Below are 21,586 nucleotides of genomic sequence, written 5' to 3'. Positions count from 1 at the left end.
CTATTTAAGTTTAATTAACAGTCGAGTTTTGATTACTCAACTTTTGTTGACGCAAAAAAAGTGAAATAATTATTTTAATTATTGTAAATGGTCTGTTTTAGGACTTTGAAGTGGAGAAACTGTATAAGAAGAAACTTGTCCTGACCAACATCAGCTACTCCACTAACCACTGCAAGCTTCTCGGGGTCTCTGCTCAGCTGAAGGATTTTATCTCCATCAAGTGAGATTTTTACATTTTTATAGGTTTGGTAAAGTCTTGAAAGTGGACGTTAAGATTTTTTTATTAAATCATATGGATAGCAAGAACTCCAAATATATAACACAAATACCATATTTTATTAAAACAAAAATATCAGTGCACGTATCCCCACATATGATAGAGCTTATCATATATGCTAAGATGAAAACACCAAATAAGCCACTCATTAAAATAAGAGGTTTTTTTTAATTCTCTTTTGGTGAGAACATGATGAAAATCATTTCTGTCATTTTCTACTTTCATCTAAATTCTATTTAAGTTTTGATAGATGTATACTGTTTCCCCCGTTTCCAGGTTTTGTGTTTTTGTTTATTTATTATTATTATTTTTTTTTTACTTTTTCATTTGCAGTCTATAAGAAAAGCAGATCCTGTCTGTGCCCTACTAACCTAACTAACCCAAACCAGGCTAATACATAAAAATAGAAGAGGACACACGGATTGAATAGTCACAACACCAATTCACCTTAGAAGATGTGTGTGGAAGTATTTTGGTTTGATGGCTGACTTTGTAAAATTCAACAACAATAGTTCAAATGACTTACCTGCAAGCTTGCCACCCAAAGTGGGTTGTGTTCAAATTAATTTGCACAAATTACGTGCTTGTTTGAATTAGTTCCAGTTTAACCTTGCAGAAGGATTAAACTGATACTGGGTAGAAACACAAAAAGGTTCTTTGCCCAAATTGTTGAAAATCCTTGTAGAATTTGCAGACTACAGCTTTGAAAGAAGCCACCAACTCCAGTTTTAGGTCTATGTATCACACTGGGACATATCAGTCTCTGTGGGGACAAACTAATATAGCACCCACCAGAACCTAAACTAAATCCTATCTGATATTTGTCTCACAGATAGTAAAGAGACACCCAAATAAAGATACAAAATGAATTACAGTTGTTGTTCACAGTTTTCTCATAGGTTAGAGTATTGTAGTTTTTTGATTATCTATTAAAATTTGGGTTCAAGGACGTTGTTTTTCTATTCTAACAACACTAGAGGTAGACATGTTTAGAGTAACAAATGTTATAGCTTCTATAAACCCACTGTAGGTTGAACTGCTTCAATTATCACATGGAAACATCTGCTCATGTATCACCACTTTGGAATTTAATACAACCACTTCTTGTCATTTTAAAAGACGATGGAGTGGACGTGAAAGCAAATCCTGTCCTCCCACATATGGACGCCAGCTTAGATCACCACGCTCACAGCTCCTCTTATGAGACACGGCTCCATGAGTCAGTCTGCATCTCTGCTATCTCCTCTCTCTCTCTCAGGCTGCCAGCAGCCTACAGGCCGAGCAGAGATGCATTGTTCTCCAGGTCACTCACTGTGTATCACTTTCCCATCAGCTCCCTCATGACTTGATGTGGTTTCTTCATCTCTCTTCTTTCTGCCTGACTGAGTGAAGAGTCACCCAGGCTACAGCAGGGTCAGTTGGAAACTACTGATGCTGTTCTTAAGCCTTCATGCTGGACCACTTGTCTGAACGTATCACCTTCTACTCCTCTATTCTTAACTCACATGTAGCAGACACACACTTTCTTAGCAAACGGTTGAATGCATACATACTGTATACAGTACATTATACCCACACACTCTCTTGTATCTCCCTTTTACTTCACCGAGACACAGAGCAGTAAATCGCTCCTCAGATGTGACATGATTATACATATTTTATTTATTGGTATACATATATGATTTTATGAAAATTTTCAAATTGGGTTAAAGATAATAACAACAGGTGCTGCCTGCTGTTATTTGTCTACCTTAAATTAATTAGTATTAGATACAAAAAAATCTGTCATTTCCTTCATTGTGACAAAGCTTATTTGGTTTCCTGCTGCACCAGTTTGACACTCTATTAATTATTTACTGTCTTGGATGATAGGATAGTCACAGTGTGACTATGTAACTAACCTAAGATAATACAAAAGAAAAAAACGCTGTAGTTCTTACTAATTAAATGTTAAATTCATAAGCCATAATATACACCATCATGCTGTTCAGTACAGTCTGAGGTTTTGTGGATTCGGCTTTACATGATCTCTTATGACCAGTACCTCATGGTGGCTAGTCCTGATAAATCATCATGATACCATGAATCATGGTGTTTGATGGATATCTCCCAAAACCTGGACATTTTAGTTACTCTGCAGCTCTTAAATTTTGTGAAGAATGTTGAAAGTCTGAACTCACCAGATGGTGGGCAATCGTTTTAGTGAGTAACATGGTGGGAAAAAAAGTGATGTCAGGCACATGCAAAATAACACAAAAGTTTTATTGAAGAAATAATATTGTAATAGAGCTTCCAGCCACCAGTGGTACCATTCCACTCACTCTCAGTCAGATCATCTTATGACGTCTTTAAAACAACTGACTAAAGAGAGTCTAGGGAAATGTAGGGAAATTCAATATGCCATTATCCTGTAATTGTTTACAACTGCAGTGGCTGTTCAGCAAACGTTACGTTGTCTCACTTTAAATGTTGTCGTCTTCCAGTAATCAGAGAGGCAGCAGAAGCTGTTAGATTGGCTAGATTCCTCCTAATTCATTGGGTCCATCATTTAATCCAGGTCTAGGTGTGTTGTGTATATGTACATCTCACTGAGTATTCACTGAGTAAATTCAATATGATGTTTACATATCCAACCACTGCCATAACTGTAATAGCATCATTGGTAAAATTGTATAGGAATAATATAATGTGGTATGAGGAAACCTCAAATTTGAAAACTGTGATGCACCTGTTTATGCCACTGTATCTTTCATACTCCCTCCTTTTACTATTCACTGTCTGCTGTGTGTAAAACCTGCTGGTTATTCACACATTAAAAGCTACAATATTGAGATCAGTCGTGACAACTCCAAAGCCTTCGTGGCTCACCCAGCTAAAAACATTAAACATCAAACAGCAGGAGAGAGAAACATGAACCATGAACACACTGGGCTTTTTCACACCAGCCTATGATTCCCTGTACGCCCCCTGAATTTCTAAAACTGGCTTCCCATCCCTCTACCCCCACCCCATCTTTTCACTACTGGGACAAAAACCACAAAAGCCCAAGCTTGCCAGACTTGGTGAAAAGCCATTGTATATAAGCTGTGTTTTTCGCAATTAGTGTCACTTCCTAGCATGTATTGCAAATGACTGGCTGAGAGGAAGGCCCCCCTCTGTGTTCTGTATGTTCCTGAGATGAGCTGCGAGATAAAGCCTGAGACTGTAGTAAAAATGGTGGTACTCAACAAAACCTGAAGGTGCAATCACACCTACATGTTTGTTTAATTTGGTCCAAGCCATGCCAGGATACGATACAGGGTTTCATTTTCCATCCAGTCTATGGAAGTTCATTAATGACAAAACTGTTTAAGGAGCAAAGTACAAAGGATCTTTCATATCTAGCTGACATTAAATTGGATGTTTTTATCTGCTACAGTGAGAGTTACATAGGTCTCCATGAGTCCAAAACAGATCCAAGGTCATTTCAGTTCATCCTGTGGGGAACATGAAAGTCTGCACCAAATTTCACTGAGAAATTGAGAAATTTCACACAAAAGTATAAAGGACGGATGTTTCAGGGACAGATTCGTTAGCACACGTCAGATTTTGAGAGCAAGCAATGGCAGAACTGTTACTGTAATAATCCCACAAAAGGAAATAAATCACTCGATTTGAGTGAGCAGTAGGACTTCCTGTGCTTGCTGTGTTCAAAACTGCATTCTTTCAGATTTGCAGTCTGTGGGATTTGCATGCAAAACTTCAACTGAATTTTAGCTGGAAGATTTCACCTTGTTTGACACATCGTTCTTAGTAAAGTGGTCTGTCAGCCTTTTGATTTGTCTGACAGACTTTGTGACTGTGAAATAAAACCTTGACAGCCATATTTATACCAATATTATGGCTGGTGTCCTGTTGAAACCAGTTGGCTAAAGATAGTTTTTAGGGGCCTTTTTTATATTCTCAAATGCATGAAATCTGTCAAAGGAAAATTTATTTCTGTGACTGACATCAGAAAACCATGCTGCACTTAATTGAGCTTCTTTTATTAATCCTCTTTGGTAGTCTGTCTAATACTCCAGCAAAAATAATTTAATATGAACATCAGTAAAAATTGCAGTTGGGCTTTATACCCCGTTATAGGCCTGTGCTTATTTGTAATTAAAATAATCCACCTCCCCATTATTTTGAGCAGCTTTGTTGCTGTTTTGGTGAATTGAATATCATCATTCTCACCTGCCCGAACAACCAAACAAAATTAACTTAAGAAACTGTTTAGTCATGACTTTCAAACGGTTCCTTAATCAGCAAGCAGAAATCTAAGTACTGTAGCCACCACATGTAAACAGACCATTTCACTTTTGTGAAGTAAGTAGAAAGATCGTACAAGTAATACTCACACTCAACATCAGAGTTTTGATGCTTCAGCTTTAAGCAGCAGTTGTGAGTGTGAGGGTGTTTTAACTCTGTTGAACTGAATAATGAACTGAGGAAGCTTATTGATCTACTGTAGGAGAAGCCAATGAGGAGCAACCAGAATGTATAATAGAACACATGGTATAGTCAGTAATACTGTACTGCCATGGTCTCAGCTTCATCACTTCAGTGTACTGCCATGGATATACTGTACAGTATGGCCTCATTTACAGCTCTCTATATAGGGCTGTAGCAGGCTTTTTCAAACACAGCCTCATTCAGCATTTAGTCCCAAGTGAACTGCTCTATTTTTCTTCACGTCTTTTCATACCACCTTGGAGCTAGGAAAGAAGAATGGTACCAATAACAAAGGAAATTAGCCACAAAATAAAACATAAAATAAAATTCTGATAAAAGTTCAATATGACATTTATCATTACCATCAGACTTACCCAGCCAGGTGCAGGTGCTTTCATACACTTCCAGGTCACAGTGGTGAGCTGGATGGCGGCTTCAGCCATCCTGCTCCAAGCTCTTCACCTGACAGCTGGACCAACAACTTCAAACAGCTGGCTTAAACCAGACCTAATGGTCCATTGCCCACGGGGTGCTGATAACAGTATGCACAGATTGCTAATTATGTTGTAGTTTTACTGTTTGTCAAAGTTTTTTTTTTCATGTAAACTTTCCATTTTCAAGTGGCTGCAAATATTGAGGAATTTTTGAGAATTTTTTCCAGCTATGCAACCTTTTGAGTTCCATGGCTGTTCAGGCCATGTTTCAGAAGAGGTTCATATCAATTTAGAAAATTCTTTGTGGCTATTGTCATTTTGTAGGACCGATCATCTTTTCATACTACATATATTACATACAATTTCCAGTGAAGTGTTGTGTTTTTGCCGTAGTAGCTTGTAGCTACAGGACCCAGCTCATTATGTCCACTGGACATATTCCACTGGCGTCATGTCTCTATCATGTCTGTGTTGCAGGTCTGTTCTTCAGCAGCCGCATTTCTAATAATATTGTCTTCAGTTGTTTTTTTTTGTTGTTGTTTTTTTTTTGTGTTTTACATCGATACTAAAAACACATTTCAGCTCATTTATGATCAATGTGGTAACAGATGCTTTGTGGCTTTATTTGTTTTGAAGTTAAACAAAAATTTTAATTCTATTATGAAACTTCAATTATCATACATCCTTTTTTATTTTTCAAAAGAGGGTAAAATTGTTTTTGGACACATTTGTGTAAACAGTGTCAGCTTTTCCCATGCCAGTGTTTGATTGACACAGGAGAACTGGCGTTGCTAGGAGACACGCTATCAATACGTGTAGTGTGCTACTGACTGGAGCACGTGATAGCCAGAGGAGGAAGACCATGATATTCCTTCTCCTTTTTCACAGAGTTTGACACAGAGTTGACATAAAAAACACAAAAACAAAAAACAAAAAACTTCGTGCTTCCTAATTATTCTCATGGTTGCATGTTTCTGACTTTTGTTTATGTATTGAATTTTGAGAATCCGCCCTGCTTCTCTGGCTGGCTGCCTGCCACATGCATATTGATCGGCCCTCTTCTTGTGTCTCTGGAAGGGCAGCAAGTTATCAGGCTCCTCAGGGCAGCATTAGGGTTGGCATAAACGTGTGCTGTGAGATACACATGTTGCTTTGAAATAGCTCACAGTCCTCATGTTGCTTTTCTGGTCTGGAAATAAACTTTAGATTTCTGTTATGGTATGCAGTGCCATGTAGTAGGATTTGGCCGTGAAATAATACCAGACCATAATACCAGGCCTACTTTTCATATGGAACAGTGGCTTTGTCTTTTTGTTTTCTGTGCTTGAGCATCAAGTTAACTTTCGACCTTAGTTGTCTTCTGCTTATCTCCTCCACTGAGATTCATCCTACTTTAGCATTTCATCTGAAGCTGCTGATCTTTTGTTGAATGCAGCATGTTTTCTACTTCAGAGCCATGTACATTCAGTGTAGGTTTAAAATTGTGTTATTACTGTACAGGTGACCTCCTTGGAAAGACTCATACTTGATGTACCAACATACAAACAAACACTGCTTTTACTTTGGGTTAATCAATAGAAGAATTTCTATCAAATAAAATATGATGAATGATACCTTTGTCTTAACTGTGTAATATCTATAAATGTCATTGTAATTTGTGTTTCAGCTTTGATCCTCCAGGTTCTTTATCTGCTGGGATGTCCTGTGAGATGCAGACTGTTTTCCAACCTATGGTTAGTCGCATCACTTCTCCTAACCCACCTACACTACATGCTTCAATGCTGAATGCTTAATAGACTCATAGGGTCAAATAAATCATTTTTTTCAGTGGCTGTAACACTGTTTGAACTCATATGAATGTGAAATTTGCCTCTGTATAACAGCATTTTGTCAAAGCGGAACAACGCTGTGTGTAGACAAGGTTAGTTAACAAATAACATAAACAATGATAAATCCAAAACAGTCTAACATCTGTGAGTCCTTGTAAAAAATGACCCACCTAAATAGTCTTAGAGAGAACACACAGAGATTTGTGCATACGACTTACAACTGATTCTTATTAGCAAGTCATCACACATTTATCTTTCTGCCCACTGTCTTTCAAATCTTTTGTTTTGGAACCAAATTTCTGATGCTTAATGTAAAGTCAACCCCCTATTCTGAACTAAATGTCACGTAGCCGGTGTTGTTACGAACCAACACATTGTTTCATTATCTGATCCCTGCAGATCAATGAGGACCTGGAAGGAGAGATCCAGTTTGCATCAGCGGTGGGTCCTTTCTCTGTGCCGGTCAGATGCACGATAAAGAAATGTGATGTGAGTAAATTAGAAATGACTATCTGTGTAATTTTTATGCCTTGCTATTTTCTCATATTGTTCTGTCTTGAAAGGATTTTCTTTTCTTGCAATATGTGCATGTTAATGCTTGGTAACATGGATTTTGTTGGCCAACATCGTTGTAACTTTAAGTTGCTAATAATATAGTACTAATAGGAACAATCATTATTGAAGAACAACAGTGACAGCCTATCTACCCCAATATAATTATACTCTGTATCTTATTTAATCACTTCACATTTGTATTAATGTAAATGAAGCTATGTGCTCAAGCTGGCAGCTTGTCACTGCTGATGATAATTACTGCATGTGAATATATCCTTTCTCTAGCTGGAGGTTGACAGCCAGTTAATTGACTTTGGTTCACACGTGGTGGGTCAGACTATTTCACGGACTATCACCTTGACCAACAAAGGTGCACTGGGCACCTTCTTCAACATGGATACCTCCACATGTCTCTGTTCAGAAGCTAGCCACGTCCAGATGCCATCTCAGGTCTCTGCCCACACATGCCAGGACTTTCTGTTTCTTTGATGGTCTGGTGCAATAATTTCATTACAGCTACAGATGAAACTTTGGGAACTTAAAGTTAGAGACTGGGTCTGAAGATAGTCATGTGAATAAATTATCATGTATAAAATCTAAATAATATGTATGTGTTGTTGGCTGACAGGACACAAGCAATCAAAGCTCAACATCTGACAGTCAGAAGAGCTCTGCATCCATGGGCACTGGAGAAATCCAACCAAAGCAAGAGAGTCAGGAGCTCTCTGAAGCATCTCAGCACGAAAAACCAGGTGAAGGTATTATACGTATACACACATGCACAGAATAATTATTTGACACCACTTTATACCCTGACTTAGAGTTCTGCATGGATCTAAAATTGAAACCTGAACCTGTACTTGCATCTTTAAGATCCAACCCATCTGATCCTTACTGGTACTGCCAAACGTGGTACTGTCTCTTTCCCTTTTCCCACTGCGCAATGTTTACCTGCTTGCAATACATAAAAGGCATGGATGAGTGGCACAGTCAGAGTAAATCGTCCAGGTCTGGTCAAAAGGCTCTACCCTGAACACAAGTACATTTAGTACCTGCAAATAAACCAATACCTGCAAAACTAATGACGGTTCCATCAGCATTAGCTGTACTTTGTATTTAGTGCTAAAACCCTAAACTAAGATGGGTGGACACAGTAAACATTTTGTCAACTAATCATCCCAAGTTAGGTTTGTCATTGTGATCATGTTAGCATGTTGACATTAGCATGTAGCTAAAAGCACCACTATGCCTGAATTCCGCCTCACAGAGCCACCAGCATAGCTGTAGACCATTAGTCTTGTTCTATGATATTTTTCAGAGTATTGAAAAAGTCAGTGCTGTCTAAAAAAACAAGTTAGCCACTGCAGACGAGTTGAAAATGTTTTATAGGTATCAGTGTTTTCTAAACAGCCACTGAATTGCGGGAGGTGAGGACTGACAACATCTATTCGCTGTGTTAGATTTTCCTTGTCTTTCTATTCTTCTTAGGACATCTGGTGCTTGTAAGCAGAAAAGCAAAAGAACGCACGCACACACACGCACACACAAAGAAAGCAGAGGGTTCACCTTGCTCTCACGGCTGGTGACAAGGAGGCTTCTTCTCTTTTATGTTCTTTCAGATCTAAAGTCTTCATCGCTGCACTCAGCACTTTTCTCCACTGATGCTTTGATAAGCTGTTCAGTCATTTACTTCTCCTCTGCTAGCTTTGGAAGAACTGTGTTGAAGTGGCTCTGTCTAATTTTTTTATCTGCCATTGTTAAGAGAGGGTGTTCTTGGCCAAATTTTCAGGCTGATGTTGCTTTTTGGACTGAAGCTTGCAGCAGTTAATGTTTTATGCCTGTGTTTGTTTTTTTATATCACAGATGTCTTTTGAACTAAAGGCCATATCAAATTTAGTGTTCTGATTCATGCTTATAAGAGGAAGAAATAGGACTTTAATTTTCACACCAAACTGTCAGCTTCTGATGAACTATCTGCTCATCCCCCTCACATTTTTCCAGACTATCTGAAGTTCACACTCACTCTGCCAACAGGAAAAAGACTGATTATGGTAACCCTTATGAGTTTTCACTAGTGCCACTGTCAGGTTGAATTTTTATAACCCTCACAAATCTGCTCTTTCATCTACCCACTGCAGGGATTACACCATTTTATCTGTGTTGCATTTAGTGCGTTGGCAGCTCCTCAAGGCAGGTGGGCCACTCAACCACTCAGCAGTAAAAATGACCTGTGATTTGCTCTGTGTGTGTCTGTGTGGCAGTGTCAGAGGCTTCAGCTGCAGGTCCAGGAGCTATTCCTGAGGCTTGTGTGTCCACTAGTGCAGAAGCCCAGGTAGAGGAGAGCCCCTCGGACTCCAATGAGATAAGTCTGGGAAATGTGAGTATTGGATCATACTGTCAATACTCAGGTTTGTCTTATTGTAACACTATTGCTTTAAGCTGTAATGATGAAATCAATTTTAGTAAAGCTAGTAAAGAAGAACTTTATTTTACAGAAAAAGAAGAAAAACCTGTAAAATTTATTGGTAAACCTCTTTTACAATACAGTGTAAAAAGATAATTGGTTTGTGACTGCTCCTCAAAAATCATCAAAGGAGTCAGCTGTAGCCTGTATTGGGTACTGGCCAGTCAATGTCCTCTGCCTAAAATAAAATGCATATGATACAGTTGGTTGCTTTGTGTCACTTATTTACACACCAGTGGTTGTCTATGGAAAGCCCTTGGGATGATTCTAATAACTGGACTGTATACAACATGCTGGCATTACCATTTAGCTCACACAGCTGCTAGCATTTCTGTAGACTGACTTGAGATACATTTGGATTAAGAGCTAATCAATTAGTAATCATCCTCTAGGCACCATAAGTATCCACACCAGATTATATATCTGTTTGGTAGCTGCGGAAATATCTTGTTCAGGATCACGGCATCAATGATATCACCACCCCTGTAGCTGTTAGTATGAAGTTAGTGTCATATTTGAAGACGTTAGCACAGTGAATTGCTTTTGATGGATCTGAGCCTTTGTAACTGGACTAGTTGAGGGACACCTGCTCTGTGTCTGATGAGACAGTTATCTCTGTCTGTAGAAGAGTCTGCGTCTCTGTTTTTTAGCACTGATGCTGTGTGTGCCTTGTGGCCCGTGTGAAGTTCTGGAGTTGTTCGGGGTTCATTATGTCTCTCTGGCGGGGGGCTAATGGTGCATTGCCTCTCCCTCTGCGCTTGTTATGGGTGTGTGTACTGCATGCCCACGGCTTGATCATTGTCATTTTGACTGATACTTTCACATTGTACGGTTGAAGGCTGGTGTCTTAAATGGTGGATTATCCATCAAGCTATCATGGTTCCACAGTACTGAGTCAGTTGCTGCATGAATGACTTACTCCTCTCTTTTGGTTTTTGTTTTTTTTTATTATTATTGCTCTCACCATCTTGATGCCTTGTAGCAGAGCAGACAACCCACACTGCCTTTCACTGTAGTTTAATTGCATGCCATTTGAAATTGCACATCTGAGTGAGTTCAGCTTTCCCTGCATGGATAGAAATGGTTTTGTATCATGAAGTAAAACAGTTAAACTAAACTCTGTCCAGTGTGCACCACACCGCCGTCAAAATTCAAACAGAGAAAGCTCATAAAGCTCAGTGAAAATATGTTCATAGTCTGGTGTTATATCACCACTGGGATCATCCGATGCTCATTCCTAAGGTTAACTGATCATTTTACATTTCTCTTGCAGAGTGCTTGTAGAATATTTCTCAGAGGTACTGAGCTATAAAATGAAATATTTAAAAATCAAATGTTTGCTCATTCTGATTGCCATTTGTCGCCCCGCCCCCTCAGGTAAGAGAGGGGGAGATCGGACCTTTTCAAAGCATCAAACTGGAGGTTGTTTTCAGTCCAACTGTCCCAGGAGAAGCTAAACTAGACTTCCACATCAAGTTCTCCAACTTATCCAGCAAACCGGTGAGACACAACATATGTATTATCTTCTGAATTCCTTATATAGAAAACAAGAAAAGGGAACTGGTTTTAAAAGTTTACAGAGACATAAACATTGGTTGATTTTGTTCACAGCATTGTTATTTTATGTAAGTCCTTTGTGAATGAAAATGTGTTGGTTCAAACAGATACCCATCCAGGTGAGGGGAACCGCAGTCAGCATTCCTGTATGGGTGGTTCAGCCCAGCATTGATCTGAAGATCTGCATATTTGACCACCTCTATCAAGACAGTATCATTCTCCAAAGCAGGTAGGATCCAGAGCCTCAGGTGGCTGACAGGTTTGTCATATATCTGAAAGGGCTCCTGAGGTAGAAATTGTTAGAAGGTTGAAGTTGTGCTGTGGTACTTAAAAATCTTTTTCTGTGCATTGCACAACTCACAGTGAAAACCCAGAATGTTATATGCAAATGTTTTGTCTTAAAAGCTTGAAGTAAAAAATGAAAAGTTTTATAATTGGCTTTATTTTTGAAGTGTGAGTTATAAGAAATCATATAATCATATAATTGTTAATTTCAAAGAAAATATTGGGAAACCAAGGTGCCCGTAAAATTAAGTGCTATCCTTGCGATCCGTTTGAGCATAAATGTCGGGTGAAATGTGTTTTCATGTACAGCTTGAGCAGATGGTCAACAACCACACACAGATATACAGCTTTTTCCCAAAGGAAATGGCACAGAAATCACCACCCTTTCATTTGTGCAGGACTAGTTGTAGTTTTTACTGAGCAGTTTTCTTAAATGAAACCAAAATGTTTGCCACCAGACACACAGTGTGTAAATGAAACTCACATGAAAGATTCAGACCTTTTCTAAGACTGTCTCCAGGTAAATTCATTTGTAGGCAGACAGTTGGTGCATAGAAAACCATATATTGTGTACGACTGGGGAAAACAAATTCCAGAGCAAAGTTTCCATATGACACATACCCTGTGGCACCAATATTCTGCAACTGTAAATACATAGAATAGTTGGGTTTATTTTCATGCCAGATAACAGTGTCAGAAAATCTCGATTTCTATATGTGGTTTATCAAGGCAACATGAGGCAAATGTTGAGCTTTGACAAAAAAACAGAATAGCTGCTGTGTTATTGGCGGAAGCAACTGTCTGGAAAGTCACGACTGTAAATGCCAAAAAATGAATTGCTTTGGCAACGGGGAACAGCAGTCACCAATCCAAGCTCATTAGAAGGGACAGACAGTCAAAAATTACTGTGGACACAGTACACGTCTTGAAGTAACACATCTGGGTTCAAAGGTCAGGAACTAAAATATTTGAACTCAACAAAGTGCTTGTGTTGAGTGCATGGTGTAATGTTTTTTGTCAAACTTACCAAAATTCTACTTCAACAACGGTCCAGTACACATAGTTCTGCATATATGACAGAAACAGTAACAGGGCTTTTCCAAGGCAAAAGTAGTCTGAGTCTTTACTTAATCATTTTTATCCATAAATGTTGCATGTTTTTGTCAATTTGTACATTATGTTAGTAAATCATTTATCCTCATTATGATTTTTCAAGCCACTTCAAGTGAGCACAGTTGTCCATTACAAACTGAATTAAACATGCCCTATTGGTTCACCTCCTACATAACAATTATATCATTATATCAGCATTTCTGAGGCAATATTAAATAAGAGAAAATAACAATAAACTGCCATGATTACCAGGCTGTCAGGTAGCATTTGAAATTTCCATCATACTGCAGAGTGTCTCTCTGTACTCCTCTAACATCACAGAGACAATACATGGACAGAAAATGCTGATGCTTCCTTCCCTCACCCTCACCTAAAGTTATACATGCAGACTGGCTTAATCAGTGAGTGCTATTGCTCTTTTGGACGACACCTTAGTACCTTAGCATGAAGTAAGGGAAAGTTAAAAAAAATTCTGCAGGTCAGTTCGAACAGACCAAGAAGTCAAACTCTGTTAAAATCCACAACCAGGTGTAATATGCACTCTGAGGAGTACATATTACACCTGGTTGACACTGTGTCGGGGGTTCACTACCCTCTTGTCCCCTCTTGTTTGTATGACTTAAGTCTCCTACGTACCAGTAGAATATTTAAAAAATCCTGAAATTAGAAGCTATAAATCTTTGCAATGAACTGCATCACATACATTATTTCAGCATTAGTTTAGTTATTTTAGTTATTGTAACTGTAATTAATTCAGAGGCTGCATTAAACCACTACAGAAATGAGTGGTGCATGCCATATTTTCATGTTATTTGTTGTCACGCTTGGAAACGTCCTTGGAATGGAGTTGGAAAAGTAGCACGGACTGCTGACGTAGCATGCTGGCTTATCTGCTGAATGCAATACTAAAAGTCTCTTACATACTCAGTCTCAGCCAAAGCAGGCCTTTTCACAGAAAAACGGCTCATGGAAATCCCTTAAAATTGACATGGCCAGCTTACTTTTCAGCCAGCCCAACATAAAACTCTCCGCCTAACTACGCTCAGAACTAAGCACTGTATTGAAATGTTCTACAAACGTACAGACAACATAAAACAGAGATTTCTTTGCTGATAAATGCTCCTAGACAGAGGATGATGTAAAGGACCAAGTGTTAAGCTTCCCCATCCCCGCAATCCTCTTTGGTCCACACAGTGGCATAGAACAAAAGGAAATCCATTTTGATTACGGATGTGATACATTATGATGCACACAGGAGGTTAAGAATACATGAGGGCAGTAACATTTACAGACGTGTGGTCCGCCACCTAGTCAGTCATTGTGTCACATCATGTGGGGGAGGCAGTGCATGTGTGGGGGTGGGGTATTTGTGACAACTGCCATCTGGTGCGCTGGCAAACCAGCACATGTGACAACATGACGATGACAGCATCAGTGTGAACAGCAGCTTCGAAGTAAAAAAAATAAAAAATAAATAAAAATACTGAAGCTTGCACCAGCAAACCAGGCAATATGTCACTCTGCCTCCAAGACAGTAATTTGAACACAAAATAACTTGGCAGGCTTTTGGGGGAAACAATAAGAGAGCTGCTTCTTTCATCATACAATTTGTCACTTTTTCCTTTGAGTAGATGAGCAGATATCCCACAAGTCCTCCATAGTTTGTGACAGATTTTCTTTAAGCAGCGCACGCATAATTGAATATGTCTGTCTTGTCTGTGAACCAGTGATTTGAATATGTCTCCTACTAATTGAAAGACTTTTTAGTCTATAAAATGTGCGGTGTTTGACTTCTGCTTGTGAGCCAATGATTGGAATATTCTGAGCTCAAGTTGGCAGAATTTTTCTTTTTGGGAACAATGGGGGTTTTTTTTTTTTTTTTGGTTTTTTTTTTTTCAAACATTCAACCTGGACTTTCAAACCCTCCTCCACTGGCACCTCCTGGGGAGTTGAGTATTTCTGTCCAAACTCAGGCCACAAACAAACACAACCAGCCAGCTTCACAAAACCTTCTGTCCTCCATTTCTTTGTTTACTGCATTTCTAATATCCCCACTGCACCTTTTCTTAGTCCATCCTGTGTCCTGTGTTCTTTGGCTTGAGGAATAGATATATAGATGATAGGGGAAAAAACCTGTTCTTCCAGCTGGTTATTTTGAAATATTTTATTTAGTATAAAGCTGACAGTGCTGCAATGTGGGGATGGTTGCCTAGAACCCTTGCCGTGAAGGCTTGGTATCCCACGAGGCTTTGGAGTACATGTGGAGTAAGCAAGCACAGCCACCTGGCCCATTCAAGAAAGGGCTGAGGCACTGCTGTAGCTGTGGGCACTCACAGTCCATGTACTCAGTTATTCAGCTCTGCATGTAGACTCAACATGAGCTGTTTCTCTGCAACATGACCTGAAAACAGTTGCCACTAAACCTCAGTGATTATTATGCGTCTTTGCCAGTGTTGCTCTGACAAGTGTCAGCTTTTTAGGAATATTGCAGGAGCTGAAAAAAAAACCAATGTTGTTTATGCTGCTTCTCTGTTACATTATTCTTAATAGTGTCTGCGCACAGTGAGCTTGTTGAATCATTTGCCTAACTTTAGAAGACCCCATATGCTGCATTTCTTCCTCTACAGTTTGAAGAATTGCACCCATAGACTTTTTCTTTTTCTTTTAAAGATTATTTTTGGGCGTTTTGCCTTTATTTGGCAGTTGACAGTGTAGAGATGCGAGACAGGAAACATGGGGAGAGAAGAGGCTATGACATACAGCAAAAGGTTCCCAGCTAGATGAATGTTACAGTAAACTGCCTCAAACAAGCACATGAAGGGAATCATGTCATGCTCAAGTTCCAGAGAGTTATTTTGATAAAAATCAATGACTAAAATACAAAAAGGGTGTGCACTCAGGGCGTGGAAGTCAGTTTTACTAAACAGCCTGTGGATGAGTGAGAGATGTGGGTCAATGTTGTAGGCTGCAAAAATAGTAAATTAAACTAGACCCAGGGAAAATACCTGGTTTATTGTTGTATCGGTGCCTTTCACTCAGTTTTTTTTTTGTCTTTCAACAGCGAGGTGAAGTGGCCAAAAGAATGTGGACACTGAAAGTTTTTACACATAAGTATTTATCTGCTGCTGCAACAGCCTCCACTCTTTTAGGAGGGCTTCCCACAAGATTTTTAAACCTGACAGCAGTTATTACAAGAACATTAGGCAGGTCAGCCATTAATGCTTGACAATAAGACCTGGCTCTCAGTCAGCATTACAGTTCAGGCAGTGCAGGCCAGTCAAGGTACTTACTGGAATGACTGATGCATCATTCAGTATCTCCTCACCAAACTGGGAAAACCATTCTTTATGGACCTGGCTCTGTACTCTGATGCCATTGTCACTGTCAACAGTAGAGGGCCCTCCTCAAACCACAATTTTGGAATCACGCCGTTGTAAGGAAATGTTCAAAGGGATTTTAAAAACTCATTTCTAACTTTAAGAAATCATTTCCCTGACCAAATGAAAAAAATATTACTAGGGTATGAAGGGTAACATCATCAGTATCACAGTGCTCTTTATCCCAAGGAAGCAAATTATGTGAATTGCCAAAAAACTCACCTTTAAATGATTAAACATTACTTCAGAAATAAGCTGGTCACAGGCAGCCTGTGAAAAAAGACGGGATCAGCTAAATGCCCCTGTTAATTAAAATGCCTAATTATCCTAAATTATTATGTATCCATGAATATTCCTCCAAGAGTGATTTGAAGGTTATCATTTGGCCAGAATAAAGATAGCACTTAATATCCCCCAAGTGTCCATGAGAGTCCTTGCCTCGGGGAAACAACCATCTGTTTCACCTCGCTCAAAATGGGTCATTTCATTTGACAGGGGAATCGAAAATGAAGGGTCCCTCAGTCTATTTGGCCTTAGCTTGCTCATCACTTACCTTTGTATCTCTGAAGATGAAAGCAGACATAACAAAATGTGGTCATGGTGTATGCACAACACCTCCAGCAAACAGAGAGTTTTTTCAATGTGTTTGTACTGTCATTGTATTATGAAAGTGTGTAAGTGTGGTTGGATAATTCCCAAGGTGAAGAGCCATTTATATCACAAACCTCAGCTATAACTGAGGCTTGTAGCCACAGGCACAACCATCTGTTGGAGTTCCTGGAAAATGGGTCACCTAAATGATATGGACTTGGGGTACATCGCTCTACACAAGGCAATTTCTGTAGGTGTCACTCAAACAAAAGTCTTTTCACTGTCCTTGCTGAGTTCTCACGGGATAAGAGGTTCGACATTTGATGTCCATTGGGTAAAGCACCAGAAATATATATTTTTTTGTTGCTGCAAGTGCAAGTGTCAATGGCAATAGTCATACCAATGATATATTCTAATTATTGTCTTGTATCACAAAGCTAAAAGGGAAAAGATTTTGCCTGAGGACCCCAAAAACTCTAGGTCATCAAATTACCCTTGCACCATACACATTCTAAAGACACTTGCTGCAAAGAATCCTCACTCTGATTGACCCAGCTCAGTGTCCAACAATACTGCAGCACTCGATTTACATCAAACATCAGGGCAGGAAGAAGGTTAAACTCAATGAAGAGAGGTAAAAAGTAAGCATGTAGATGGACATGTAGCACATGGACGGACAGAGAGTTTGTGTCTCTATCTATATGCTTAAATAAAGCTAACCATACCTTAACCATTTAACTATATTCTCTCTACGACCTTAACCATGTGTAGTTTCCATTTGTGGGAATAGAAGATTAAAACTGCAGCAATTAGCTGATCTGTTAGCAGTTGTGTCTATAAATGATTAATCAATTTTTTTATAGTTCAAGAAAACATGCCAAACCTTTGATGACTCTTTGATCACTTCTCAAATGGTAAAATCGTTGACTTTTCCTTGTCTTACATTATATTAAATTATTTTTAGGGTTTGGACTGTTGTTCAGACAAAACAAGCTATGCTAAGCTACCTCACTATGGGCTGAAGGAAACTGTGATGGTTATTTTTGACTGTTTTCTGATGTTATGTTATGTTGGCCAAATGACTAAATGATTATTTGTAAAAAAAAAAAAATAATAATAATAATAATAATAATAATAATAATAATTTGCGGATTACTTGATCGTTAAAATAATTGTTAGTTGCTGCCCTAACAAAGAGACCATCTTTATATCATACTGTTGTCTCTACCAAGTGGCTAAGGCATACATTTGATAATCCACTACAGGCCTGGTGGAACGACAATCATCCCCTTTAGATTTTACAATTTTCCTGTGTATTACTGCCTGAGTGCTTCTGTGTGCACATTATTCGACTATCGCGTCTCATATGAATGCACCAGGTGTGTTAGCATTATGCTAATAAAATCCTATCCTTTGTATGTCAGAGCCAACACAGCCTTGAAGGTGACTTTTGAGGTGTGTCCGGAAATGAGGAAACACATGGAGATCTTACCAAAGACCGGCTTCATCCAGGCTCAATCAAGTTTTAATGCCCAACTAAAGTTCCTGCCAAGGTAAGAAAGGACACACAGAGGATGCAATGATAATGGAATCACTGGAGCATTCATAATCTTATTTTGAACTGTAAGCTTGTTAAGATTCGATCAACCTTCTGTGAAAGTGCAAACTGTATCAGTCCAAAAGGAGACTTATCAAATGTTTTGAGCCAGACTCACCATCCACTGATCTTTCAAGCACTGTGGTTTTCCTGTTGAACAAAAACTGATGCACACAGACAAAATCTGGGTTTACCGGGACTCTTAGCTTTAAAGGTTCATTTTAGTTTATTACAACTTGGATCTTATTTTTGTAGTTTTGATGGTCCTTTCTATCAGTAGTAATAACATCGTAATGTTAATTGCTGACATCTGGACACAGTAACATCTCTAAAAAGAAGACTGAGAAACATGAGCAGTGAGATAGTCAGACAGGTTTGCCATTTGGACAACAAAACCTGTACTCACCATAGTCTGTGAGCAACTGTGTCCACAGAGAATAAGACCCGAGCTATAAAAAACAACTTTCCTTTGAAGTAGCAGGAGCAGCCTTCACACACGCTAAAGAGGTAACTTGGTAGCTAGCAAATGCATAAAAGCGCTTTACAAATGGCAGCAACCTACAGACAGTCAACAGCCAGCAGGTAGAAAAGGGTTGCTCCAACATACCTGCACTCTGAGCACAGGGGCACAAAGGCTTCTGATAATGGTTTCTAATGACTTTGAAGGACGTGGTAATTCTTTCTACAATAATATAGGCTCTATATTTAGATGGAGAGGCAGGAGTTGAACTGCGGTTTGAATGCCAGGAGAGCGGACCGGGGACCCCCAGGGCAGATATGAGAGGCGTGCAGTATGTAAAAACTCAGCGTGGGCGCTAGTATTCTTCTACCCACCCTCCGTTTTTTCCCTTCACAGTACAGCAGCTTTGTGTATTGATAGCTGAGAAGATATTGATGGGAGAAAAAACACAAACAGAAGGACATTTTCTACACACATGACAAAAGTTAGGGGCATGCACTGGTCATCGTTCAGCCAAGGGGCAGGAGGGGAAAGTGGGAAAACGTCATTAATCTGCCTTAGTGAATAGGCAGAGGATTTAATGCAAGGATTAGAGTAAAGCATTACTCGTGCTGCTGCTAAGATGGTGCAGCGTTCATGAGCACTGACACAGCTACAGCTACCACCCCCTCCCTACTCCCTCTGTATCACACTTTTTCTCTCTGTCTCTCTTTTTCACTTCTGTGCTGTCTTCTCCCACTCTCTCACACATACTTCTCTTTCTCTTGGCCTCTCACCTCTTTGCTTAACTATACTTCTCTCCCTCTCTGGTTTTCTCAATCTCTACCATCCTCTGTCTCTGTGCTCCTTCTCTTCCCCTCTAACTACATCTATTCTGCCTCTCTCTGTTATTCTCAAACTCCTCTCATCCCTCTATGCATCCACCATCCACCACTGCTTATATGCTACCCCTGATTCTGCTTACATAACCTAAGACACCAGACCCAGTTCCCTGTGCACTCATTTACAACACTGTTGTTGGTAAATTATAACTCCACTTTATTACAACTGTAATATTGTGTCTGTATTGCACTGTTTTTGTGTTTATATTTGCCTTGCTTTGGGAGGGATTGTTATTTTGCACTAACCAATTAGTACTGTGTGAGATCTTACTAACTTTAGCAGTTCCTGGAATTAGTTTCTGTTTTGAAGAAATCTGCCAGACTAAGAGCTGTTACATCTGTACGACGACATTAACCTGTGCAGCTGTGACGATCTCGTCCATTCTTGTCACCATTTTCCTGGCAGTATTTCTTTAGCCATTTTTCTCTCTTGGGCAAAGGCATATATGCTTTCAAATAAATATGACAGGAACATGCAAGCATCTTTAAACTGCATGTAAAAGGCTCTGAATACCAAATTGTTATCTTTAACCCTGTGTTTTTTTCACTGGAGTACTCAAGATATCCGTATTTTATCAGATATATGGGATGATACAGTTAAGTTATTAGTTTATGGCTTGCAGTTCACTAGAAACTACTTACAATGGACCAAAGTATTTAATAAGTTATTACTGTAGACGAATATAACTGATGATAAAACTTTTTCATTTTGGTTCACATATTGCAAATCAAGCAAAGAAGTTCTATGCCATTTCTGGTTGCCATCTTTAGATGGATTAGGGAACGGAGATGGGAACTTGGGAAAGTGTCATTTTTATTGTGCAGTTGGAATATTTCTCTGTCCAGATGGTAAGAAGAGTCTTTGGGGATTCTGGAAATAGCAGATATATTTGATATAAATATTCAAACCAATGATAAGTGTTGTCAAACTACTTTCTGCATTTTTTTTTTAGATTTAAAGGGATTTATCTTCAGGAAAAGTAATGCTTCTCTTCGTGACTTGAATGTAAAGATAAAGCTAGGACACAGGGACAGACTGGAACTAGCTCAGTCCAATGTTACAACACCTAATAGAAATGCAGGGCAAAGCTACGAAAACCATACATGTCAGGAAGATGTGTTTCTTTATGTGTCATCTCTGTCATGGTTGGATCTGACCTTCCCATCTGTTGATTTTTGGTGGGTTTGCCTTTGTTTTTTTGCAGTAGCTGTGTGTCATTTAAAGTGGCACTGCCAAGTCTTCCCAGCCTGAGCCCATGATTGAATTTCCAAATCCTCATTAGCAGCACTGCTTTCACTCACTGTGTCATCCACACACACACTCATACACTGTTAAATCTCTATTCTAAAATGACTCATGGCTTTCATTCTTTACACAGGTGTTTGCTTCTTGCCTTCTCTCCTCGGGCTTTTGGGAGAGGGTGAGCACATTCTTGCTTCCTGCTCTGGAGGATTGCGCTCAACCTGCCCACATCCTTCACCGTCTTTCCTTTGCTTCATCCTTCTCTGCCTGTCTTCCTCCACTTTTATTTGTCACCATCCAGCCCACACATTTCCCTCACATATCCTCATCATTGTTCCATACACCACATAATCCCCTCTTCTGTATCAAGGCCAGTGGTTCTCAGGTTTGTGATCTTGTTCAGCTAAGAGGAATGCAGTTACATTCAGATGGGCACTTAGAACCTAATAA

General features: G+C 39.3%; 1 protein-coding gene across 1 annotated transcript in view; it reads left to right on the top strand.

The window, feature by feature from the left end:
- cfap74 (cilia and flagella associated protein 74) overlaps nucleotides 1-21,586 on the top strand; it is a 46,927-nt gene that overhangs the window by 9,438 nt on the left and 15,903 nt on the right. Inside the window, exons 13-21 of the mRNA XM_041059301.1 lie at nucleotides 102-220; nucleotides 6,851-6,917; nucleotides 7,413-7,502; nucleotides 7,854-8,047; nucleotides 8,205-8,320; nucleotides 9,830-9,945; nucleotides 11,410-11,532; nucleotides 11,697-11,818; nucleotides 18,380-18,508. Coding sequence (XP_040915235.1) covers nucleotides 102-220; nucleotides 6,851-6,917; nucleotides 7,413-7,502; nucleotides 7,854-8,047; nucleotides 8,205-8,320; nucleotides 9,830-9,945; nucleotides 11,410-11,532; nucleotides 11,697-11,818; nucleotides 18,380-18,508 — 1,076 coding nt within the window. The remainder of the gene's footprint in view (nucleotides 1-101; nucleotides 221-6,850; nucleotides 6,918-7,412; nucleotides 7,503-7,853; nucleotides 8,048-8,204; nucleotides 8,321-9,829; nucleotides 9,946-11,409; nucleotides 11,533-11,696; nucleotides 11,819-18,379; nucleotides 18,509-21,586) is intronic.

The sequence above is a fragment of the Toxotes jaculatrix genome, chromosome 2 (genome assembly GCF_017976425.1).
Source record: "Toxotes jaculatrix isolate fToxJac2 chromosome 2, fToxJac2.pri, whole genome shotgun sequence".
Classification (NCBI taxonomy): domain Eukaryota; kingdom Metazoa; phylum Chordata; class Actinopteri; family Toxotidae; genus Toxotes; species Toxotes jaculatrix.
Note: the sequence above shows the minus strand (reverse complement) of the source record. Positions and strands in the feature narration are given on the sequence as shown.